We start from the raw sequence: 26,202 nt of genomic DNA on the forward strand, positions 1-26,202 counted from the left end.
GTGAGGGTAGGGTCCGGCTCGGCAGCACCCAGTGACACATCAGTAGTAAGATGGAATCTTTGGTCACATGCTGCCATCTCTGTCTTCCCATCCCCACGTCAAAACCTTTCCAATGGCACCAGATCCCCAGGATCTCTCTTCTCTAACCTACCTGTCTTCCCTCTTATGGACTAACTGACCCAACATCATGTGTTCTTCCCACGGCCTACTCTTGACATCAGACACAGGAAGGACCTCCACTGGAGTGCCTCAATGAGTCTCTGCATGCAGCTTTCATGCAATCACTTTTCTTTTGGTTGTCAGTGTCTAGAAGAAATTCTGGAAAAGAAAAGACTAATCAGATGATCTGATGATGAGATTTTACATAGAATTCCGGAATTCTGACACTAGAAAGGATGTGAAATTTCCACTACAAATGTCTCATCTGACATGCAAATGTTTGCTACAGTATATAGTCCGTGTGTGTGTGTGTGTGTGTGTGTGTGAGAGAGAGAGAGAGAGAGAGAGAGAGAGAGAGAGAGAGAGAGAGAGAGAATAGGTCTTACACTATTTACCGTGTTAAAAAAAATTCTAACAATGGATAATTCGTGGATAGCCTGTAGCCATATTTTGTAGTTCGAGTTTGATGCGACCCTAACATACTCATACATTTAAATATGTGGTTTCCAGCTGGTGGCAGTACTTAAGAAGCTAGAGAACCTTTGGGTCACGTGACCCGTGTAGTGAGTTTAGACCACTGGAGATGAAGGCTCTAGCTGAGGTCCACTCTGGCTAGAGCTTGCCGTTTCCTGATCCACTACGATGTGGCCACCCGTGTCCTCTCCAGACCTTCCCACAGTGAAGACTACATAGTCTGAGGCATAACCCACAATAACCCCACCCACCCACCGACGTTGCTTCTGTCAGGTTTGGTTTATAGTGATGAGAACAGTTAGAGAAGCTATTCTGTAGTTTCACCTGTTTGTTGAGGCCAATGTGCTACAGATCAAAACCGCGAGTCCGGTTCTTCAGTGTCGATGTAGAGATCTGCAGATTCAGTCTGGAGTAAGGCTTGTGTTGTTTGCAAGGGATGAGAAGCTGGTTGCGAAGTGAAATAGTTGTCTTGTTTGTGAGCCCCTGTGGGGAGTTACTATTGAATTTCTGATGAAGCCTAGCTAGGTCTACGCTAAAGATGACGAGGCTTTTTCCAGTTGGAGGAAGGTGATACTTCCTGCTCAAATTAGCCCCAGATTATCTAGCTTATCTGATGAGCTTTTCATTCCATGTACTCTATATAGAAGTCCGCATTGTCATCCAGGGCTACAGAAGCATTTTCAGGAGGTCTTAGGGTTCTAAATGGAGTATAACACTTCATCCTCTTTGGATTTTTGTACATTTTATTTTGCCTTTGATTGACATGTATTAATTGTACATATAAATGTATTCAACAGCTTCTTATGTGTTTTATTTTCTCTTAATTAGTATGTTTTAGTTGTACATATTGATGCAGTTCAATCTGATCTTTCAATGCTGGATGCAATATATTTTTATTTCAAGCCTAATTTCAATAAAGACTTTTTACTGAGCTTTAAAAAAAGACCTCTATAATAAAGCAAATTTATTATAGGAAGTGCCAATTCAGTTGGCATGTGTGAAACTGAAGAGGGTTGGATTTCCTTTTTGCTTTCTTTGAAAGGCAACCTCAGCAGTGAATTTACACTGCCCTTCATTGAAAGAGAATACACAGCACATGTGGTATTTGATGATCTTACACCTGCACGGAGCATGGTTGAGTCACGTGAAAGAATATATGCCGGGCATAGTGTTGCCCACAGGAGGCAGAGGCAGGCGGATGTCTGACTTCAAGGCTAGTCTACATAGGGAGTTCCAGGTCATCCAAGGCTGTAGAGTGAAACCTATTTGAAAAAGGAAGGAAGGGGGAGGTAGATGAGGAGAAGGGATGAAGTTAGTAATTTCTTTTGAAACAGTAAAAATTAGGCTGGAGAGATGGCTCATTGGTTAAGAGCACTAGCTGCTCTTACAGAGGACTCTGTTTTGATACCCAGCTCCCATAAGATGCCCTACGACTGTCTGTAACTTCAATCCCATGGAATCGGATGCCCTCTTTTGGCTTCTCTGGGTACCAGACATCCATATAGTATGCATACAACCATGCTGGCAAAACCCTTATACACATTAAGTAAACAAATGTTTAAAAAGACTCAGCACAGACAATAGAAAGAGCTGGAGCTCATCCATGTGGAAAAACTTAACCATTTATTAGCACCATTCCTTAGAAAGTGACATACCAAAATGACTTTCTTATATGTCACATTTTCAACATTTCTTAACAAGTCATATTTTGCACACTTTCCCATTATGTAATCAGGAACATTCAGGCTACATAGTAGAAATTAGTATTAAAAATAAGCCATTCCAAATTTTAACAAGCACCATGAGTTCCCTTTCAAAGTAAGTCTTTAGTTACCAAGCTTTGAAAAACTCAAATCGCCCATAAATGAAGCCTGACAGAAATAAACTTCACAGAAATTCTACTATATAATATTTGGCTTTTAGGTCTGAGCTGTAGAACGCTGACCAAGTTCAATATTTGCTCCCATAATATTGGTGCTGGGAAATTACTCGTGCCAAGTCTGATGTGAATTGAAAAATGTGCTCATTTGATTGACCTCACTAGCATGTTATCACACATTTGGAATTTCAATAATTCCATCATTTTGATAGGGCTGAGGGGCAGCTAAAATATAAATTTTGAAAAGTTGTGTCAGGATTTAGTGCAATCTGCATTTTGAATTAACATAGAGATCCTGTGGCTAATGCGGTGTCAGATTTGCATATGTGCTCACATGGGACAAGGGTGGGTGCTGAGCAACAGAAGCTTGTCTGCGGGAACTGTACTTTCAGTCCTGGAAACTCTTTCCTCCCTTCCCTCCCTCCCTCCCTCCCTCCCTCCCTCCCTCCCTCCCTCCCTCCCTCCCTCCCTCCCTTCCTTCCTCCTTCTCCTCTCCCCCCTCTCCCCTTCAGTCTTTTCTCCTTCCTCCCTCCCCTCCTTTCCTCTTTCTCCCTTGTCTCCCTCCCTCCTTGCCTCCTTCCCTCCACCCCTTTAAAGTTTTGTTTTATGTGTATGGGTGTTTTTTTCCTGCATGTATGTTTGTGCACCACATGAATGCAGCACCCATGAAGGCAGAAGAGGGCATCAGGTCCCCAGGTCCCCAGACAAATGATGGTGAGCAGCCATGTAGGTGCTCAGATTTGAACCCGGGTCCTCTGGAAGAGTAACCAGTGCTCTTAACTGCTGAGCCAGCTCTCCAGCTTCTTTTATTAGCAGGGACATTACCATCCTTTGGTTTTTACTCCTCCCATAACTGTAATCACCTGGTCCTTGGTGCACTTGGCTTGCAGGTAAAACCTGTCCTACTAAGCTGTCCTGAAAACAAGATGCTAAGACACATTCTCTGTTCAGGAGAACTTAAAATTTAACTAGCACCAAAGTAACTAATTAAGAATTTAAATTATGATACAAATAAAATTGTCGTGGGTCATAAGGAAAATACCGCTTCAGAGATCTGGGGAGTCTTGGGGATTCCAAGGAAACAGAATGAGGCAGCAAGATGGAGTCCTTGATCTCACTTTATCATTTCTGAGTTTCTTCCCAGCCCAGCTTCTCAACCCGGCACTATGCTAACAGTTATTCGAATCTCTTGTCTCCCTCCTGCTGATCCAATTTTTAAGTGTGCATGAATATTAGATGTCTCTGTATATATTATGTAATTTGCGGCTTTATTTATCTACTCTCAAGTGTGTAAACCTGTCATGATTGACTGTGGCTATCCACACTTTCTTTGTCTTTGAACAGGTTGTTTGGAATCAAATCCGTAATCCAAACAGACTGCTCCAGCACCTGGAAGATCATAGTGAACCCAGAGCTGTCCTGGTATCACCATGCCAACCCCATCCTCCTGCTGGTGATGTACTACACGCTGGCCACGCTGATCCGCATCTGGCTGCAAGAGCCCCTTGTAAGGACCCGGAAACGTTTCCTAATCTTATCTGCAATGTACCTGGAATCTCTGGGAAATGTGGTCGTCACTCCCAAGCACTCAGCACTATTTCAGCAACACTGTAGTGTTTTCCACGAATTGGTAACTCAAAGCAATGGTTTCTGTGAGGTCAAAAGGAAGGAATCATCTCGAATTACACTTTTCTCAATTCCTTTATTAAATTGATTATTCTAATAAAAAACCTTTAAGATTGTATCGTTAGCTTCCTCCATAAACACCTGAGCATGTGTATATACATATGTGTGTATATATCTATGATATATATATATACATATTTATCATCAATAAAATTTTCACACAAAACTTAAAATGTGTGAAGGGAGGAAACTGCTTTTGGAAAAACATCATGTACATTACAGAAATTAAGATCTTCGAGTTATTAAGAATTTCCAGTGTGCTTATCTCTTCCCATGGCATTCCATGTAGCCATCCAGGTAGCTTGGTGACAGGTTTGTGTGATTCTCTGGTGTGAATGGCATGGACCCTCTCTGGAGCTGGGGAGACAGAGAAAGCTGTGAAGGCAATGGTCTGTAGACTCTGCAGCCAACAGTAGTATTCAAACCAATGTCTGTCGGGGCAAGTGGAACACAGCCCTCAGAATAAGTGTCAAGCATCACATTTAAATGAGCTGAGGCAGAAAAGTTTCTCGTTGAGGCCATGTGAGAAGACAAAAGACAAAGCCGTGTTTCAGAAAGCTCTGGCACCTTCGGTGAAGAATGCCAGCCATCAAATGTGAGCTCTGAGGTCAAAGTCTTCCAAACCTGTAAAAAAAGGGGGTAGGCAGGAAGAGGAGGAGGAAGAGAGCGTATCAGGAGGTAAATATCCAAAGGATATTCCCCATCGCACAATGGGGTTCCTTCCCAATGAAGTCATCCTTACTTGAAAATACCTGGCCTACTGTCAATCACAGCCTAACATGGACTACTCAGACCACAGAGCCTGAAGTTGCCAAAGTCATATATTGCAAAGACTGCATTATACTGTTGCATCATTTCTTATAGCACAGTGAGTGTTAAAAGTAATCAACAGTACAGGTGCATGCATGTTCACCTCTAGCTGCAGGTATTGTAAGTCAAAGTACCATTCTTACTGGATGCCTTATCACTTACGATCATTGTGAAGTGAAAAATGACTAGGTTGGCTCACCACAAGTTGGGACTATGTATATGATGTGGCTGGCCTCTGGCCTCTGGGAAGTAGGATGCTTCCCTTGGGTGCTCTGCTGCACACTGGACCCCACGATTGGGCAGTGAGCTCAAATCCACACCTTCCACTCCAAGATTAGTTACATAGCAATTAGCAATTCCCTCTTTACAGGAACACCTTTGCTAGAAAGCCTCCCTAGTCTGCTCAATCCTTCTGTTCCCATTACTCTGTGAGATCTCCAGACGAATCAGTCTTTACTAAATAATGAACTGGACATGTGGCATGTGTCTGTGATCCTAGCACTCTGGAGGCTGAGTCATGGGAATTGTGAGTTTAAGGCCAATCTGAGCTAGAGAGCAAAAGCCTGGGTTGAAAAACGTTTTAATGGGAGATTCACCCGTGAGTGGCTTACACCATTAACTGCGTACTCTTTTCGAAGTGCTTGCCCTAAGAACCAGCTACATTGCTGCTTTATGGTGCCGTTTAGAATACACATGGGGAAGCCAGGGGTATTTCACGTCTGTAACATGTGAAGCTTTAGCAGAATCAGACAGCAATCCATAGTGATGGTCAGAAGAAAGACATGACAGTGTTTTGCCATCACTTGTAGGAGAGTGTTGATCAAAATCCCATCTACGTCATACACTCACTCTGAATACATGCGGGCAAAGGGCAGCGGCCTGTGGATCTGCCTTGGGAAGCAGAGATGCTCCCATGATTCTGTGTTTCAGGTGCAAGATGAGATGGCGAAGGAAGACGAGGGCACCCTGGACTGCAGCTCTACTCAGAACCCAGCAGAGAGGAGGCGGAGCCTGTGGTATGCCACCCAGTACCCAACAGATGAGAGAAAAGTAAGGCACAGAGCAAGAGCGCTCGACTTCCATTTAGTTTTCTGCCTCTGTGTTCTGTTGTTGAATGTGGGGTTCAATGCCAGCGGTCAGCTCCCGTTGCTTCTGACTTACAGACATAACATGTCTTAGGCAGCTATTTCCAAAACCCTCTGTCAAAGCCAAACCTGGAGCTTCTAAAGGAAGTAGTGGCCCATCAGACCCCAGAAGAGAACAATTTTATTTATCCATCCCTTAGACTGAAATACACTAATCCTAAAAAGAAATCCTGATTTTTTTAAAAAAAAATTAAAATACTTAAAACAAAGTAAGTAAATAAACTGTTAGCGCTGAGAAATGGTAACTTATACTACAGTAGAGTTGTTCTGTGTGTCAAGTAGTTGGCCATCGTGGTAAATCCATAACCATCTGGGGGAGGCCCAGCCTCTGCCTGCATGTCGTTATGGGCCTCTTGGTTTTTATTAGGCGCTGGCAGGGCAAGTGTGTTGGTTCACATAACTCCTGTAATGTGTAAGTTATATGTAATATATCACTAGCACCAGTCAGCTTGAATTCATTCTGGCTGGCACTGGACCAAATTAAGAGCCTGTTGGCAAAGTCATCGAGATAAATATTCCTGTTCTGGATGGGCCTCTCAAGTTATTTCCAGAATTTTAGAGAACTCAGAAGAAGACTCCAGCAGATTCAGTGGCAGACAGGTTTCTTCAAAGCACACAGCCCTGCTCTCGCTGCCGGTGCCTTGTGAGGAAGGACAGCACCATCGGGCAGATGGGATGCTTCCACAGGGGTGGTGGAATACAACGTGGCACAGGTGTGGCGTGACATGGGACAGGCATCATGCCTGAGATACCTAAGGGGTTGCCTTTGTCTCCCTGGTGTCATCATGCCTATTTCACCAAATAGTAAGAGCAGATAGCTACAGCATGTGTAAACTAAGTCCCATGGTGTTCTGAGGGTCCCAAGACCCTGTCAAGGGAGAAAAGGTCACAATTCTTTCTGGTCATATGTTGATCTCTGTGCAATGGCTAAAACGCCATGGTGCCCGACTGCAAATCAAAGCCAAAACCCCCAAATATAGCAGTGATTGTAGAGCCACCACCTCCAACACCTCCACCAGCACCAATGCTGGGTATACACAGAAAACAAAAGTCATTTCTGCTAAGAACCTTCTTGAAGAACCAGGAACAAAAGCCAAACACGATATGAGGATAGTCCACACAGTGAACTTTGGCCCAATAAGATGACAATGACGTCAGAAATTCTTCCAGCCTGTGATGTGGTATCACAGTATCAGAGCTCAAAATGTAAAATCCCACTGTTGAAGTAGCTCTAGCGCAGCCCAAGTGTGTAGCATGTATAGATTCCACTAGAGGTGCGACCGCATGCTAGGTTGTCACATCCATTTATTGCTCATTGCTGACTTCCTCAGAGCCCGTCTCTAGCCCTCCAAGCTTCATCCACAGCAAACTGCTCCTTTGAAGTGGATCACTCTTACCTTTTCTACCACATCTTTACAGCACCTAATTTTAGGTGTATAAATAATCTTTGTGCTTCCTCTGGGGCTAATCTGCAGTGTGGTAGCCTGCCATCAAGTTTGTAGCTTGGGCGTGGTAACCTAGGCCCTGTGGCGTGGGAATGGAACAGGCTGTGCTTTTGAGGTTAGTGTCATTAAGGTGTCACACAGAAGTGAGGTTACCTAATGATGCAGTCCTCACAAGACGCCCAGGCATGGAGCAGCACATGCCTGTGTTCATTTTCTTTGATATTAACTTTGAATTACATGCCTTTTAAACGTTCTGCATGACAGAGCAGGACTTCTGAATAGCATGCCATGTACAAAATCTGCGCAAAGTCCTGCTGAGAAGTCGAATGTTCTAGAGTCATGGTAGGACAAGGATCACTGTGTCCATAAAAGTGTTTCTAATCTCACAGCTAATGATGGCTTGTTTGCATAACTGAACATCAGAGTTGGGAAATGGTTACGACAAGCGATGACACCCAGATCAGTGGTCTGTTGTGTTTTGCATGGCCCTTCTAACATACTAGCGTCCTGCTAGTGAGAGGTTGGGTTTACATATAGAAACATGTACAAATGAAGATATGTTTTCAACTGCTTTTAGCTTACCAATTAACACGCTGTCCCGCCTTGCCTTTTGCAGCTTTTATCCATGACCCAAGATGACTACAAACCATCTGATGTTAGTATATCCTTAGAATTGTCATTTATGCTTGTGTAAGTGACTTCGAAGTGGCAAGTGGAGTTAGAGCCTTTAATTATATTTGAGCTACCTGTAAATTTCCACAAACTTTTCAATTTTCTTTTTTCCAAAAACCATATCAGGTTTATTACTCTAAAAATTCTGATGCATGTGATATGATAAACTGATTAGAATATACGAAACATATTTATATTTTGAAAAAGCCCTATTTGGAGCATTGTTGTTTTGTGTTCATGTATATGTGTGTGCATATGTGTACCTGTTTGTGTATGTGGGAGTGCACACATATGTGTGTAGGTGCATATGTGTGTGTAGGTAAATGTGTGTGTGTGTGTATGAGTATGGAAGCCAGAGGACAGCCTTGGGTGCCGTTCCTCAGAAGCTGGCCCCCAAGAGAAGCTGTTGTTTTCTAAAGCAGTGTCTCTCACTGATTAGGACCTTTCTTTAGTCTCTGCCAACTGGTCAGTGAGCTTTTTTTGTCTCCCTAGCTCTGAGGCTACAAGGACATTCTACCGTGCCTGGCTTTCTTTGCATAGATTGTGGAATCAAATGCAGGTCCCTGTTCTTCACAAGCAGGCACCGTACTGACCAAGTTATCATCCCTAGCCCTATTGACCTGCCTGTCTTTAAAACATCCCCATCCGTAGTTGTGCTAATTATTACATAAACGGGAGGTATTGCCTATCTGTATATTCATATTTATCTCAAATACATAATCTAGAGAAATTGGAGGAAAAGAATGCCCAAGTATCTGCACTTAATGTACCGTAGCCTTGCAGCTGGAGTGTCTCACCCGAGACCTGAAGAACATTTGCTTAGCCCTCTGCAAAGCAAGTGGGGTCTGGAACAAGACGAGGGTGGAGACCCGGGGAAGGTATGGAGGACCACATAGCCAGATGGCTGGAAGATTGCCCTAGAGAGAGTAGACCCCCGTCAGGGAGGGCTCCACTAGCCCCTGTAGGAGTTTGCATTATTGTGAGGTCAGAGGCTGTCCCATGGTTTGTGGCAGAAGGGCAGAAAGATTGGGGATGCATTTTACTCTGACTAGTCTGTGGAGCACACAGGGTCCATCTTGATAAAAATATTTGGAGATTTATTAAATGGTTCAGCCTCTAATCAGATTTTCATCCTGGGTTATGTAAGGAGGAAGGCAGAGAAGTGACTACAGAGAGGCCAGACCATAATCACTGCTGTCCTCTTTCCTGTTCCTCTGGCAGGGCCTGTTAGTGACGGTGAACGGCAACCCTGTGGACTACCACACCATCCACCCCAGCCTGCCCCTAGAGAATGGTCCTGCCAAGACTGACCTATATACTACTCCCCAATACCGATGGGAGCCCTCGGAGGAATCCTCAGGTAACGCCTCCAGGGCGGTGAACAGCCTTGCTCATGCTCCACTCTGTCATTCATAAAGTTGCTGCCACTTCCTGTTGTTTCCTGTGTAATTTGGTTTCTCTGCTTTCCAGCAGCCTCTGTTTTTAAGCAGAGAGATTGCCATCCATGACCTGCAACATTAAGCCTGTTCTCTTAGTGCTCTATTTACACCAGCATGCTTTGATTCACGTTTGACTCTTGTACACGAAATAAGTGGTAGGAGGGATGGGGGAACCTTGAAAAATAAAATGTGAGAAGAAAAAGATTTCGAGCCTGCTAACTTTTGTGAAATAGGTTCTTGCTGTGCAGCCCTGCCTGGCCTGCATAGAGATGGGGCTGGCTTCAGACTTGCAGTAATTCCCTTGCCTGCATTTCCCAAGTGCTGAGATTGCAAATATGAGCAGCTTCACCTGGCAACATGTTAACTTTTTATGGCATTCAACCTATGTGTAAGTGTTTTATACACACACACACACAAACACACACCTACATACATACGTGTGTGTGTGTGTGTGTTTATCTATCTGTATGCTGGTTTTTCTATTAGCTAATATGAAGGCCGAAAGTTTTTCTAGTTAATCTTTTAGAAATTTTTTTTAAGAGGATGCTTTTTTAACTGCACTAAAAATAATAGAAGGCTGGACGATTTACCCCCACCGCTGGTGAAGGGACCCATAGCATAAAACAGAGAGCCTCAGAACATTGGCACAGTACCTAGTAACAGACTAAAGGTAGGGGGTAGAGGAAGGGGACAAAAATTGCCGACAGCAGTGAGAGGAGAGAGAGAACGGGGGGGGGGGAACCCTTCTTATTATCCACCAGAGTAGTGGTAAGAGGCCATCCATAGACAAACCCTGCTCTTTTGGCCGCAGATGCTCTCCCTAACAATCCAGACAAAGTGTCGTGGAACTTCATGCTGAAACCCGGGCAGCAGAATATCTCTAGACTGCAGAGAAGAACTTTTAAATCCAAGCCATACAGTATTCAGGACGGGAGATACCTGGTCAGAGTCGGAGTCTCTTGAGGGATACAAGCTCAGGTTCAGGAGCATGTGACTGAGGTTAGGAAGGACCACACGGGGGGGGGGGGGCAACACTGACGATTAGACCTGTGAAGAGAAGTGACTGCCATCCACACCACACACTCATTTACACACACACATGCACACACACACACACATACACACATCATACCAAGGTCTTAGCATGCTGGTAAATCTTAGATCCATTTGATTTTGCTTTTATTGCTGGGCATGATTCATGAATTTTACTTTAAACCTTAGTCTCATTCAACTGTAATGTTGCAGAATTTAAAGACACTGGATTACTGCCCCCAAAGCCTGACTGCAGCCTGTGCAGAAGAAACTGAGCCATCACTGTTCTGTGAATGGTTTGTTCTGTCTCATGTGGTATAGCTATTATACCTTATTAACAGTCAAAAGGAACATCTTGCTGATATAGATCAATATCCAGTACTACACAGTCTCTCTGGGTCAGGTATCTGGTGTCACAAGGCCGGATCCTCTGGCTTAAGGCCCATCATCTGGTTCTGGTCATTCTTAAGGCTGAGGCTCCTTTCTCGTCTGGAGGCTTGACTGGGGCAGAATCTTCCTCTAACCCTGCTTTGGAGCTGCTGCTGATCTGAAACTTGCCAACTGATGGCCAACTGGACACATCAGGTCCTAGCTGCCTCGATCCCTCCATTGGGAAGTTTACAACACGGTAGCTGGTTTCTCTCTAAAAGCAAGACAGTGGTTGGTTGAGAGAAGATTCCAGAAGTGAAAGCCACGTTCCTTTCAAACTGAATCTGGTTGGGCCGAGAATGTAGCTCAGTGGCAGACATTTGCCTAGCTTACATCGAGCCTTAGGTCCATTCCCCAACACCAAAACAAACAAAAACAAAACAGAAAACCTGAATCTGGGAAGTGACAGTCCATCTCTTCTAGAGTGTTCTATTCAAGGGGCAGGATAGACAGTCAAGAATACCAGAGGATGGAATCGTTGAGATCATCTTAGAGGGAACTCTCTATACTTCCTTCAGTGGAACTTTCCTTCTCGGCATTCCTGGGCCCTGATCTCCATTAAGCAGAACTCATTGCATCTGTTTCTCTTCTAGAGGCCGTATTACTTGGAAACACTTCCTATCTCGGAAGACTCTGGCCAAACCACACACATGATGTAGTGTGGAGGATGACATTGTGACAGATGTCAACTGTAAACAGAGACTGCTTTTCACTTCCCAGCCATCCCAACCCGAATAATCACACAAAAACTATATTAATGGCAACACTGTTTGGCCAGTGGCTCAAGCATATTCTTAGCTAGCTCTTATATCTTAATCCATTTTTATTATTTTATATTTTACCATGATGCTCATGGTTTGTTACCCCTTGATTCTTGGGCAGCTACATGGCGTCTGTTTGACTCCGCCTTCTTTCCTCCTCTATCTCTGCTGGAATTTTCACTTTGCTATATTCTGCACTGCCATAGGCTACAGCAACTTTTTAATTAACCAATAGTAATAAAACATATTCATAACTACAGAGGGGACCCCACATCAGTCAACTACATGCATACATAGTCATATGAAGTGTTTGTCTATCTAGAAAAGAAAGAGGAAGATGAGGACAAGAAAGAAGGCTCCGAGGGGGAAGGGAGCCAGGAGGAAAAGAGGAGTGTGAGAATTCATGCCATGGTCACAGTGTTCCAGTTCATCATGAAGCAAAGTTACATCTGTGCCCTCATCGCTATGATGGTAAGTACTTCAGTGGCCTACAAGGCACAGTAGGTACAGACCCCAAGCCTCTCGCCAGGGTAGGGGCATCAGTCTCCCCTAAACCATGACAGATATTTCGGGATATATTAATTTTTCATGGGATCTTTTTATGTTATAGATTTCAAAATTATATCATCTTCAGTTATCTTCTTTTCAAATGTTAAAATGTTTGTCTCAAATTAACTTATCAGGTTCAACTGGCTCCTGTTTTGCAAACTTAAGAGGGCACAGGGGGTAGTATTTTAGAAGCTATTAAGGGTATTTAAGGCTGATGTGAGCTGCTTTTATTTCTCTCATAGAAGGGAGTTGCCACACGATTTGGTGAAAATTTATCCATTATTTGCTATGATCACATTCTTACTGGGACAAGCACCCAGCCATCATGGTTCCCAAGAGCTCCTTTGCAATCTTTCCATTTATGCATACCTCAGCTCACCCCACCCTAAAATCTCCATCTCCACCTCCAGCTTCAAAGTGGAAGATAAAGGATGCTCTAACACCCCCCTTCCCTTAAAACAACTGTCTTACAAGAGAGGATTTGTTTTAAGAAGCATATTATCCTTATTTAAAGTGTAATTCTTCCAAATCCTGTGGTCAGTGGTGAGAGTCTGTATTACTGATGATGGTGGCAAGAGTTGTCAGGGTGGGGGGCAGAGAGGGAACAGAGAGAGAGAGAGAGAGAGAGAGAGAGAGAGAGAGAGAGAGAGAGAGAGAGAGAGAGAGAGAGAGAGAGAGAGGAGAGAGATATTAGGGAATGGCTCAAGGTGTGGGTAGACCACAGGCAGAAAGATTGATTGCTCTAGCCTGCCTGGGATGCAGAGTGGAAGACCCCGAGTAGAGATGGGAGCAGTGCTGGGGAGAAAGTTCATTGGCAGAAGGCTGCCCCAGTTCCTGGACACTTTAGTCAGATACCCAGTTTAGGTACTTCCTACATGAACTTGCGTGTAAGTCAGTGTCAGATTCTAGCAAGGATACTGCCACATGTGGCTGGAAGGAATTAAAAAAAAAAACAATTCTTCTAAATTAAAGATTTTCGTGGAATATTCCCACTATATTGATTAAATATGGAGAGAGTGGACAACTTTGTCTTGTTCCTGATTTTAGGGGAATTTCTTTGAGTTTCTCTCCACTTAATTTGATGTTGGCAGTTGGCTTGCTGCATATTGCTTTTTTTTTTTTTATCTTTATCTTCGTATCCCTGATCTTTCTAAGACTTTTATCATGAACAGGTGTTGGATTTTGTCAAAGGCTTTTTCAACATCTAATGAGAGGATCATGTCATTTTATTCATTTTGTTTACATGGTGGATTACTCTTCAACTGGACTTTGGGAGCTCAGTCCAGTGCTCCAATGCGGGTCTCTCCCTCTGTTTCCATCAGCTGCTGGATGAAGGTTCTATGGTGTTATTTAAGATATTCATCAGTCTAACTACAGGGCAAGACCAGTTCTGGCACCCTCTCCTCTATTGCTTAGGATCTTAGCTGGGGTCATCCTTGTAGATTCCTGGGAATTTCTATAGAGCCAGGTTTCTTACTAGCCCCATAATGGCTCCCTCAATCAAAATATCTCTTTTTTGCTCTCCTTCTCTGTTCTTCCTCCATCTCTACTAGAGAAATACTGTTTCTAAAGAATAATGTCATGAAAATAATCCAGACAGTAGTAGCCATCATACTAAAATAATTTAAATAAAAACAGGTTTTATCCCTAATTTATTCTAAACAATAAAAATAGCATTCACTTATAAAGCAATTTGTGCTTTATTTCAAATTGCTGAGAGGAGGTGCGTGTCCTGTTTGGGCTTCATTTCTGTTCATTCTTGTCTGGCTTCCAGAGTCAAAACAAACTGTTAATACCTCCAGGGCTAGAGGATCATTTTGGTAATTCTTGGTGTTTAGGAATTGGATTGACTTCAGTTAGCCTCAGCCATATCCAGAACACTTTTCAAAGGGCCTTTTCATGAAAGAGTGCAGGGTGAGGGAGTCCGGAATCAGGTAGCAGGTTTCCGGGCATTGATAATATTCCTGAGTCTGATTGGCAGTTGCTCTGCCAGCCGGCACTGAGATAACACCCCTAAATCTGTGAGAACGCTGTGGCAACAAGAAAAGTGCATCATTTGCCCATAGGATCTCACCACGATTTTGACCTTATAGGATGAAAACTGAGGTCAGTCTTTGTCAACTTGCCCCTGCTGTTCACTGTTTAGATGCCCAACATGCAGTTTTTTTCAAGTAAAATGTCTAGTTTCTATCATGTATGCCTACTTGACATGAATGTTTAATCTCAACTCCGGGTCCTCAGAATTCCCAATTCTCACCCAGCTGTAGCCCACACTCGTTCATGAACATTTAATTACCAACTCCACATTACCTGGGAAAGTAAAGTTGCTTTCATACCGCAAAGTAGGGTAAAGATAAAGAGATTTAGGCTAAAAGGACTTTGACGGCCCTAAGAGAAGCACCAAGCTAATGTCATATTCAGCCTTCTCTCCACCTCTCCTCCCTTCACAGGCTGGGATCTCTCTACTCTCCCTTCATCTAAATGCCACTATCTTTTCTGTGTAGAGAACTTTGGACTCCCCAGAGTTTGTTGTATGTATACTGACAGCTGTCCTTTGTCCCCATGGCTCTGCAGGCCTGGAGTATCACCTACCACAGCTGGCTGACGTTCGTGCTGTTGATTTGGTCATGCACCCTTTGGATGATACGCAACAGGAGGAAGTACGCCATGATCAGCTCGCCTTTCATGGTTGTCTATGCAAACCTGCTGCTGGTCTTGCAGTACATCTGGAGCTTTGAACTTCCTGAAATTAAGAAGGTCCCAGGATTTCTAGAAAAGAAAGAGCCAGGAGAGCTTGCTTCAAAGGTAAAGGAATGAAGAGATAGGAAAGAAAGACCAGCAATAGTGATCATAGTCACCGCAAACAAATTTTCACAAAAGTAGCCTCTAAATGATTTGGGAATAAAAATAGGGGAGATCCAGACACCTCTCTTTTTATTCAGAACTGGAAAATAGCCGCAGTGATCTCCCCATTATCCTACCATCTCTGGTTCCTGTTTTGCTTTTCATTTTGTGACTGGACCCTACCATTGCCCAGTTTGGGCTGAACTCACTCAGGAGAGCAGACAAGGCTTGAACTGACAATCCCTCTTCAACCTCCTGCGTGGCTGGGAGCAAGAGCCCATGTAGTGGGACTGGCACAGCGTGGACGACCACACGCTTTTAGTTTTGACTTAGAAACGACAGCCTTTCTATTAAACGTTTATAGTCAATATGCGTAGTAGTGCAACTCGGCATCTCCCAAGTTTATTAGTAAATCCTTCATGGCATCAGCTGTTCTTCTCCAAGTTTCTCCTGCATTGGTAGATGTGGAAATAGCATCATACAATGTGAAATCGAAAATGCAACATGAACTATTCGGAGAAATTGGAGAATTGTTTGACAGATTAGCAGTTTGTAAGATTCAGCTTCTTTGCATATGCCACTAGAGGTAATAACTTATTGTGGATGATATTTTCCTATTTATGGTCTATGAGCATGCTAGCAGAAGAAATGATAACACACTTGCATTTTGTGTTTTTTTGTCATCCTTACATCACCTTCAGCAAGAACTTGCAATCATGTTACTGCTTTTTTTCTTTTCTTGAATCATTTTAATGGTTTTGATTTTAGAACATTAAATATCATAGCTTACTACTATCTGTTTTACACACAAAGTCCAAACATGCATTCCCTACATGTTGATGACATTAAGACAATAAAAAAAATCATCACATATATTAAATAAACTTCAAATTGTTTTCATCACTAGACATATAGGAAACTTCCTATCTCCAAAAGACACAGTCATATAACGTGAAACGGTCTCTTCCTGGAAGCTACTACCATTTACCGTGTCCAGGCATCAGGTATCCCCCATACATTTATTTAGTGACTAGGCTAAGCAGAAGATGGGTCCTCAGAGCAGACTGAATGCCAAGGTCAGACATTGTGGCAAATGTCTAATCCCAGCACTTGGAAGGCAGAGACAGGTGGATGGATCTCTGTAAGTTTGAGGCCAACTTGGTCTACAAAGCAAGTACCAGGATAGCCAGAGCTGTTTCACATAGAAACCCTTTCTTAAAAAAAAAAAAAAAGAAAAGAAAGAAAGAAAGGAAGGAAGGAAGAAAGAAAGAAAGAAAGAAAGAAAGAAAGAAAGAAAGAAAGGTAAATGCCATGGCCCTCTATTTAGCAGATCATGAAAATTTCATTCATCAGAGCAGTATGCATTACGTAATTCTCTCTACTTAAATGTCCACATTATGTAGGTAAGCACGGACAAAGAGTAAATTAATCATTGGCTAGAACTGATATATGAAATAAGGAATGACAGAAATTGTGCTTCTTTGGGAGGCAATGAAAAGACGTCAAAATAGATTGCAGTAATGGTTGTGCGACCCTGGAAGTAGACTGAAACCCACTAGCAGACAGATCTCAGAAGGTTCTTGGCCTCTCATCCAGAGCCTCGTGCGTCCTAAGTATCTAGCCTACCTATATATACCACAGTCTTTGAAACGTACTCTCTTGAAATGAGGAAGTTGTGTGGTATGTGAATTGTATTTCAATAACACTGTTACCAAAGCCAAAAATTATCCCTGCTATGAGCTAGGCTGCATTGTCTCTAGAGGAAGGATCTCCTTGAATCAGGAGTTTATCCCCAGCCACAAGAGAATGTCAACATAGACATGTGTCAGCTTCGAATTCTTTCTCAGGCACTGAAAAGATGAACAGGAATAACAAGCTGGTACGGCACGAATAACTCTTTTCCTTATCTGTGCACTCTCCCAAATAAGGGATACCGAAGAGTCAAAGGAGTGTCATACAAGACACACCGAACTCTCTCAGGGCCTGGCTGTCAGGAGAGAGTCCGTCTCTAACACTGGCCTTGCAGGAGTCTAATTGCTGGTGTTGTTTTCCTGTTGACTTGAAATTGTTCCTCTTCTCAGTGCCTTGAACAGTGTTCCACATGATCATAGTGTGTGAGTGACGCTCACGTGCGGAAAGACGTGTACGCCGTGGCCCCGCAGCCACAGGGAGAACGCAGTGCCGACGTGGCTCAGTCCCCACCTCCCTGTTCTGCTTTCAGATTCTCTTCACCGTCACGTTTTGGCTGCTTCTGCGGCAGCACCTCACAGAGCAAAAGGCCCTTCAGGAAAAAGAAGCACTTCTGTCTGAGGTCAAAATTGGAAGTCAAGAACTTGAGGAGAGGGGTAAGTGGGGGACTGGGCTGATGGGGGACTGGCTGCTCTTCTAGAGAGCACAGGTTCAATTCCCAGCACCATGGAGTAGCTCACAAACAGGGCAACTCCAGCTCCAGGAGACTGAATGCCTCATCTGACCTCTACAGACAGAAGGAAACATTTAGAGCGCACGTGTGGGCCCAGAGGAACTACGTGTGTTGTTTGACTTTTAAAGAGGCGACTCCCAGTGGAAGACAACACTAAATATCAGAGAAAATTTCTCTGAAGACATACTTCTAGTGAGAATTGGAACCAATAAATTAACTTAAATCTTTGGATTTAAATTCTTGGCTTTTTAAAGATAGGGGAAAAAAAAGAAGCGGATGCAGGGAACAAGGGAGGGATAATGATTTATTGACGTGTCTTTAGCTTTAGTCTTTCTGTACAGATAGACAAGGCAATGAGAACTTGCTTTCTAATTCCCAGGCATATGAATAAGTATGTTTATTGTTTCTAAGATGGGTTAGATGATATTAAAGAGGTATGGGGACTGGGAAGATGGCTCAGTGGTTAAAAATACATTCTGCTTGTGCAGAGGATGTGGGTTCAATTCCCAGCGCCCACATTAGGCAACGCTTAACTGTCACCCCAGCTCTTGGGGATCTGCTGCCCTCTTCTGGCCTCTGCCAGCATCTGCTTTCATGCACACATATCCTCCTCTGTCACACTCACAAATAATTAGAAATAAACTAATTTAAAAAAAAAAAGTTAAGTAGCACCATGTGAAGTTAAGTAGCATCAGTACTTAGAGAAGCTGGGCTGGCAACCCTAATGCAGTAAACCACAGAAAACCAGCACAGACCAGCGAATATTGTTTGTTTAGTTGTTATTAAGCCCAACTTTGATTCTTATTTCAGAAACAGTACCCCCTAAGATTTAAACGTGGCCTATCTGAGCTTGAATGTCTATTCATTGCAATGATGAAAGCTTCTCAGTTTTAGTAAAGAACGGTTAATTTAGCATAAACAATCTAACCCCCAACTCAGTTTTACTCCCCTCACTCTGGGAAGCCACTGGTTTCTTGAATAAATTATTCAAATGTAGGTAGCTTTAAAAAGATAGTGAAGGTAACTTTGACACAATTTCCTAGATAGCAGCATAGTTTAAATGAAGATGAAATTTTCCTATCATACCAAGCTGTTAAATTATTTTAGGCTTGCCGGGCAGTGGTGGCGCACGCCTTTAACCCCAGCACTCGGGAGGCAGAGACAGGCGGATCTCTGTGAGTTCGAGACCAGTCTGTCTACAAGAGTTAGTTCCGGGACAGGCTCCAAAACCACAGAGAAACCCTGTCTCGAAAAACCAAAAAAAAAATTATTTTAGGCTTATCTTAATAATAATTACAATTACAATTTAATAATAAATTGTATTTGGCCTTAACTCTTATGCCTCTAGTTAGTTAAGTCTTTGGGTTAAGACAGCTAGCACTGGTCACATTCTTACCCTGCTTCTGTTGCTGTCTATTGTCACGAAACAAATAGAATCAGAAATAGCCTCATAGTGTGATTTTGACTATGGTTACACTTCATCTTTCCACTGTCTGACCCTCGATATACTGAAGATGTCAAAGGTGCTACAGAGAGATTAGCATACAATACTCTTTTCTATACTCCATTTTAAGAAAGTCATAAGAGCTCTCAATCAGTTGTCAGTGTTGCCTTATATTTTAGAGGAATCGAAAGTCATTTAATAACTCAGAAAGCACATGCTTCCATGCCCCCGTACACCACCCGGAGCCAAAGCATGGCTGTAGCCAGGACTCACGACGTGGTCTTCTGTTTAGACGATGAGGAACTCCAAGATATACAAGTAGAAGGAGAGGCCCCAGAGAAGGCAGAAGGGGAAGAGGAAATAAAGGAAGAACGGCATGAGCTAAAGAAGGAGGAGGAGGAGGAAGTGGAAGAAGATGATGACCAGGATATCATGAAGGTGCTAGGCAATCTGGTGGTGGCCCTGTTCACTAAATACTGGATCTACGTGTGCGGGGGCATGTTCTTTTTCGTCAGCTTTGAGGGGAAAATCGTCATGTACAAAATCATCTACATGGTGCTGTTCCTGTTCTGTGTGGCCTTGTACCAGGTAGGTAAACATTATGTACCCAAGGTTTTAGTTCTCACACGTGATCTGTGAGTAGAGATGAGTTCTCTCTTAAAGATAACCATATTTTAGAAAATGATGACACTCAGAATCCTGAAGTCAAGAATGACTTAGAATCAATGGATTCTCTCACTTTTTTTTTCATTTCTATTTGATCCTTTGTCCCACAGCAATATAAACTAAAATAAACTTTTAGGTATTTAAGTATATCACTCCTTTATTCTATAGCTGATAGTTCAAACCCTTGAATAATATTTATTAACTATGGAAAATAACTAGCAGAGAAAAATAACATACCAATATTAAAAAAATAAATCAAAGTCTATACACCGTATTGAACTTCCATGCAGTGGAAACAGCCATTCTGCTATCAGGTGTCATCTTCTGCACTTAAAAGTGAAAAACCCATGGTAGGGATAAAACTAGAACTAGTTTAGATATTTTTATTTTAAATTCTTTAAAACTTAAAAATAAAAATTCCTAAGTTTTCCAAAATGTATTGATTGGAAAACTATCTTTGTAATTAGATCATATTTTTAACATTTAATAATTTAAGAGCAATGTGTGAATAACCTTAAGTAATTAAGGATTCTCCAGTTTGCTCATATTGCAGGTTTTGGGGTCAGGAAGTGGTTTGTGCATGTGTGTGTGTGTATGAGAGACAGGGAGAGAGAGAGAGAGAGAGAGAGAGAGAGAGAGAGAGAGAGCAAGAGCTTTGGTAGCATAAACTAATGATATTCAAATGAGTTGACCTCTTCACAGACTTTGTTTGACCTGATTTGAGAAGGGAGCCCAATGACACAGGCTAGAGTAACTACAGTATTCTTTCAGGCATCCAACAGAACACCTGACAATCACCATAGCAAGGCTTCTTTAGATGTGATAATGAGAGTTTGAAAATGTTTTCAGCAGAAATTGGTGAACTCTTGAATACCTCTGAGGTATTCAAGAAGAAGGAAGAAATGTCCTCTAATGAGTATTTCACATTTTTGCTCATTAAATACAATATTGAATTTCAAAATGAGTGCAGTTTACTGTAAACACCAAAAAAAAAAAAAAATCATGGCTGCCATCACTTGGTCTCCTAGAGATGAGATGTGCTGAGAGGCTTCTGGATACTGTCTCGGAACTCTGTGAAGCATGTGCTCATGGAGAAGAAGCTGGAACCGGCAACTTATACAAAGACGCAGTTAGCTATGGCTAGTTCAGCTGCAGTTCTAACGCCTAGCAACACAACTAAACTGCCAAAAGAACCTTAGAAAACCTAAAACTAAAATAGACTTCACTTCAAAGATTCCTATATGTGTTCCATGCCTTGCTTAATTAAGCCAGATGCCTATATGAGCCTTTTTCCCCCCAATTATTTTTCTGTATTTTTTTTTTGTTTCCTTTACTTTCCATTGTCTGATTTGCAGGTTCACTATGAATGGTGGAGGAAAATTCTGAAATACTTCTGGATGTCGGTGGTCATTTATACCATGCTGGTGCTCATCTTTATATACACTTACCAGTTTGAAAACTTCCCAGGCCTGTGGCAAAACATGACCGGCTTAAAGAAAGAAAAGTAAGGGCTCCGTGCCTGGGATGGGATGGAACGGGAAAGGGGCCACACATGTCGACGCTCCCGGGGCACAATTTTAGGAAAACGTGATGCTGTGAAGGTCTGGAAGGTCTTCAAAGGCAAATTAGAGAGCCCCCTTCTCCTGTGTTCCCTCTGTCAAAGTCTGAGCTTGAAATGTAAGTGAAGGGTCCATAATGGCTAGCCGGCAAAAGATTTTTCAGCCCCCTTTTAATGAAAGATGATTTTTAGTCGTCCATCCCGTGGGAAACACAGCTGCCTTGTAAAATGCCATGCCTTCTGCTCCCCAGAGCAGCACGTAGTTTTCCAGCCTATGGGAGGCTCATGAGTGCACTTGCCTCTTCACCGTGTCTAGGCTTAGACTCTTTGGTGCCACAGGAAAAGGCATTCCTGCCGGGCTGCTGCCCCAGAGTGACGTGATTGCACGCGACCGCAGGCAACAGATCAGTCTTTCTGATCTTCTCCTACAAATCCCTGGGATTAGTTTAGAAATCCAGCTATAGCTGCGTCTTGATCTGAAAATGTGGAGGTGTCAAGAGATGTGTGTGATGAGACAAATACAACCACACGGATTCACTATAGATGCTTTTTGAATACTTGTCCTGTGTCGGGGATACAATAGGAAATAAGAAAGGGAATTGAAGCCTGGGAAGCCAAAATAATCAATCTACTGTGATGCATGTAAGTGCATTAAAACATGCATTAATTGTGAAGGAAACCCTAGGCTGCTGGAAGGCTGCAGGAGAAGTAAATGGCATGGTGGTCTCACAATTCTTCGGTGAGGGGGTCCTTTAAATTCTACCTGGTGCGCAGAAGCCAAACTGTTCTGAGAAAACTGGAATTTTTGAGTCTAGGATGTGGGAGAGCATCCTAGGCAGAAAGTAGAGCAGATACAAAGGCCCGAAGGCAGGATAGAAATGGTTGTGGGTACAGAAGGGATGAAGGAAAGTTCCCATTTGAGAGCAAGAAGACAGCAAGAGAGGTGAGAGGGCACAACCGAAGTCCAGGTCAGGTACAGTAAGCAGTTTGTATTTTATTCCTGCTGGAATTTTCTTCAAATCTTGGAAGCTTCTTTGGGAATGGGACTTGTGGGGAGCAGGAACAAAGTCACATCACATGCGCTTAGCAACTGTCCTGTGAGAAAGACAGGATCCTCCTCAGACCGAGGAGAAGGAAGACAGGTAATGGTTGTGTGTGTGCTGGTGGGGGAGTGGTCCAGAGGCACTTAGGGGGTGAAACAAGCCTACAGGAGTGTGTTAGGAAACGGAGATGCTTTCAGATGGCTAAACTTCGCACGAGGCAGACGTCTGCCCCATTGAGTGGTTCAGGAGAGGCCAGAGTGGAGAATGGCTTTGCCAAGGAAAAGAGGGAAGCCAAGGCTGGTACTGGTACCGCTGCTTTCCAGTAGGAATATGGGTCTGGTTAGTCAGCATTTTCGTTTTGGCAACAGAAACGTGGGTAAATTCGTGGGGGGATGATGACGTCAGCCAAGAAGAGCACAAGAAAAGGTACCCCAACTGAGTCAAATGGATTTCAGTTGCTATGTACAGTACAAAGAAGGAGGTGGGGGCTGAAGGAAAAGCCAGAGATATGTGATGTGTTGACCCCAAAACTATTAGAAGAGTCCGCGTGTTCGAATACAAAATAAGGGCAGAGATGTGGCTGCTGAATTGATCTACAGGGACTTGTTACTGACTGCTGTGAAGACAAGCTAGTTGGATCGGTACAAATAGTAGGGAGTAGTTATAAGTGGTCAAGGCAGAAAATGCTGTTGTGGCTTGTGAGAGAGAGGCTGGCCGGAAGTGCCTCCCTCAGAAAGGTCCCTGCTTTTGTTCTGTCTTCTTCCACAGGCTTGAGGATCTCGGTCTGAAGCAGTTCACGGTAGCGGAGCTGTTCACACGCATTTTCATCCCCACTTCCTTTCTGCTGGTGTGCATCCTTCACCTCCACTACTTCCATGACCGGTTCCTGGAACTCACAGACCTCAAGTCTATCCCCAGCAAAGAAGACGCCACCATCTACAGGTGAGCAAATCAAAGAAGCGGCGTCTCCCATCTGTGCTGGTACCCGGCTTCAGTGGGAAGCCAAATCCAGCACTCTCACTGGGACTTTCAACCTTGAACTTCTCACTGGTGTGTGTGTGTGTGTGTGTGTGTGTGTGTGTGTGTGTGTGTGTGTGCGTGCGTGTGTGTGTCCCAGGCAACAGAGTCACAAGATGCCCTTTGAGAATTTGCTCCGTGGGGACAGAGTGGGCCACAGAAACTATCCCACTTCCTTCAGTGATAGTCAGTACTCGACACTGAGTAGTCATTAGAACTCAAGGGATATCAAAGACAGCTTGATGGAGGGAAAACGTTCATCAGTGACACTTGTCAATTATTAGAAAATATTACGACTTCATGTTCTTTGATGTTGCTATGATGCCTACAGCTAAAAACTATTTACTATTGAATTCTGATAATATGCATGCTTAATTTAAGTATACTCAGCAATTCTTCAACAGTCATTGTCAAATAATTTAGAAATAGGTTTCAAGCTTGACATGGGTGACCCCTGCCTGTAATCCCATCACTAGGAAGGTTGACAAAGGAGGAGGTGCAGCCACAAATTCAAGGCCAAACTAGACTACAAAGTGAATTAAAACAAATAAACAAACAAAACCCAAATAAACAAAAATGGGGGAAGGAGGGATAGAGAACGCTTACATTTGTGAGATTTAACTGTTGACCATTGCTAATAATGACTTAAAATTCATTTTGTTCCTAAAGCACTCTCTTCCCTTCAAGGAGTATTTTCTTCTCTTTAAAATTTCTTCCTGTTTGTTGAAGCTTTCTGTCACTGTTGTCCTTATTGTCGTGTGTCTGGGTTGGTTTGCTGATATATCGTCAAATAGGATATAATTTGTATGGAAGAGTAAATGTTTTCAGAACCACAGTTTTATGGAAGACAAAAGGCTCAACAAAGCTTTTACCAGACTAGTCACCTATCTGTGTTGGCCGTTTTTTGTCTACCTGACCCAAGTAGAGTCATCAGAGAGGAGTAAGCCTCAATTGAGTAAATGCCTCCATTAAGATCAGGCTGCAGGCAAGTCTGGAGGGCGGTTTCTTAATTTGTAATTGACAGGGAAGGCCCACGCCATTGTGGGTGGGGTCATCCCAAGTAAGGGGTCCTGGACTCTATAAGAAAGCAGGCTGAGAAAAACATGGGGAGCCAGTTAAGCAGCTCCCCTCCATGGCCTCTGCATCAGCTCCCCGCTCCAGGTTCCTGCCCTGCTTGAGCTCCGGTCCACACTGCTGTCAATGATGAACTCTTACATGGAACGGTGAGGGAAATGAACCCTTTCCTCCCCAAGTTGCTTTTGCTCACGGTGTTTCTTTCCAGGAATAGTAACCCTAACTAAGACACTGCCTAAAAAAGATTCAGACTGAGTGTGTATGTAAAACTTGAATTTAGCCCAGAGTTCCCTTGAAGGACAAGTGTACTGCCGGGCCTGTTATGCATGTTACTTCCCGTGACACATACATGCTGTCTACTTTCTACAACTACAGCAATACAATACTGGCCTGTCAACCAGTTAGAGACAGCAGCCCTAAATGATGCAACCCCTTCGAGATCACCGCTCCCTTTCTTCCTGTTTGTGGCGACTTTTCCAAGAAAACTTAGGAGCATCAGAAAAGGGGAAGTGTTGAAGAGTTGCTTGGGATTTCCCTTTCAGATCTAAAAACAAAATTTGTTCTCTAGGTCCTTACAGAAATCAAATAACCTTGGTGTTATGAAGTTTTCTGTAAGAGTGTTCTAGAAAAGTCACAAAAGTTGAATTTAAATATTTGGTATGTACATCATTTTTTTAAAAAATTCTCTCTGATTATATTTTTCTTACTGATAATTTTTACCTTCCAGTAAGTTATTGTCCTGAGTTCTAATCAATGACTACATTTTAGATCCCAGTGGTGAGGAAAAATAAGTATGTTTAGAGTTGGAATCGACTTCCCTGCTAGCTTTCTCTTACCTGTTTGCTTTATTAGTTTTGTGATAAAACTGGCTGCAGATGGGGAATAATGGGCTCTTCTTAGTAAGTTGGTTTCAGCAATATTGTTTCCATTGGCGTCTTGTTTACCTAGTGCTGTCTTGTACAACTCTGGTGTGTGTGTGTGTGTGTGTGTGCGTGTGTGTGTGCGCGTGTGTGCATGAGCATATGCAGTGTAGGCAAAGAGCACTTGCAGATGAAGTAGAATTTGCTGTGTTTATCCTTTCAGAAATTATAGTTAGAATTACAAAAAGAATGTATATGCATGCATAAGAAAAACTTGTAATTTCTCAGTAGGCAATCTCAGAAATATCATTTTACTTACCAACCGATAACACATGACAGAGCAATAATACACTTTATGTAATAATAATTTTCTAAGAGCCACTTAAATTACTTTGATATCATTACAAATTATTTATGATTTATGTTAGAAAATATTAAATACATTTTAGCTTAAGTTTTAAAGACTGTAAAGAAAAGAGATTGACTTGGAATATTTTTAAATCTGAAAAAGGAGCAAAAGCTGATCCTTCAGATTCTAGTTTTGTCTTTGGTAATGTGTATCTTCAAAGTGAAGCATCAGTACTCTTTAATAAAGTCTGTGAGATGGGAGGGAGGAGGCAGAAGGGGAATGTGGTCACTGGGCATTTTTCCTGGGTGCATCTGACTTCACAATGCTCCTGAATCTTGCTGCCTGGACTTTTCTTCGAGGCACAGGATCTGTGTGGGTGATGAAACACTCACCTAACGCCTAAGCGACAGGCTCCTCCACGGCCTCTGTCTAACTGTCTCCTCTT

At 42.9% G+C, this 26,202-nt stretch overlaps 1 protein-coding gene across 5 annotated transcripts in view; it reads left to right on the plus strand.

The window, feature by feature from the left end:
• Positions 1–26,202, plus strand: part of Piezo2 (piezo type mechanosensitive ion channel component 2) — a 340,070-nt gene that overhangs the window by 236,607 nt on the left and 77,261 nt on the right. For 4 of the 5 annotated variants that reach the window (XR_007594600.1, XM_050157961.1, XM_050157964.1 and 1 more), the window contains exons 8-17: positions 3,857–4,019; positions 5,939–6,058; positions 8,215–8,253; positions 9,492–9,630; positions 12,254–12,402; positions 15,055–15,285; positions 17,546–17,669; positions 19,483–19,778; positions 21,212–21,360; positions 23,226–23,399. Coding sequence is in view for 4 of the 5 variants with exons in the window: in XM_050157961.1 (XP_050013918.1) it covers positions 3,857–4,019; positions 5,939–6,058; positions 8,215–8,253; positions 9,492–9,630; positions 12,254–12,402; positions 15,055–15,285; positions 17,546–17,669; positions 19,483–19,778; positions 21,212–21,360; positions 23,226–23,399 (1,584 nt within the window). In the remaining variant the exon portion in view is untranslated. The remainder of the gene's footprint in view (positions 1–3,856; positions 4,020–5,938; positions 6,059–8,214; positions 8,254–9,491; positions 9,631–12,253; positions 12,403–15,054; positions 15,286–17,545; positions 17,670–19,482; positions 19,779–21,211; positions 21,361–23,225; positions 23,400–26,202) is intronic. The other variant, XM_050157962.1, reaches the window with a different exon arrangement.

This window comes from Alexandromys fortis, unplaced genomic scaffold, assembly GCF_014885135.2.
Source record: "Alexandromys fortis isolate MF-2015 unplaced genomic scaffold, M_Fortis_MF-2015_v1.1 scaffold_94, whole genome shotgun sequence".
NCBI lineage: Eukaryota > Metazoa > Chordata > Mammalia > Rodentia > Cricetidae > Alexandromys > Alexandromys fortis.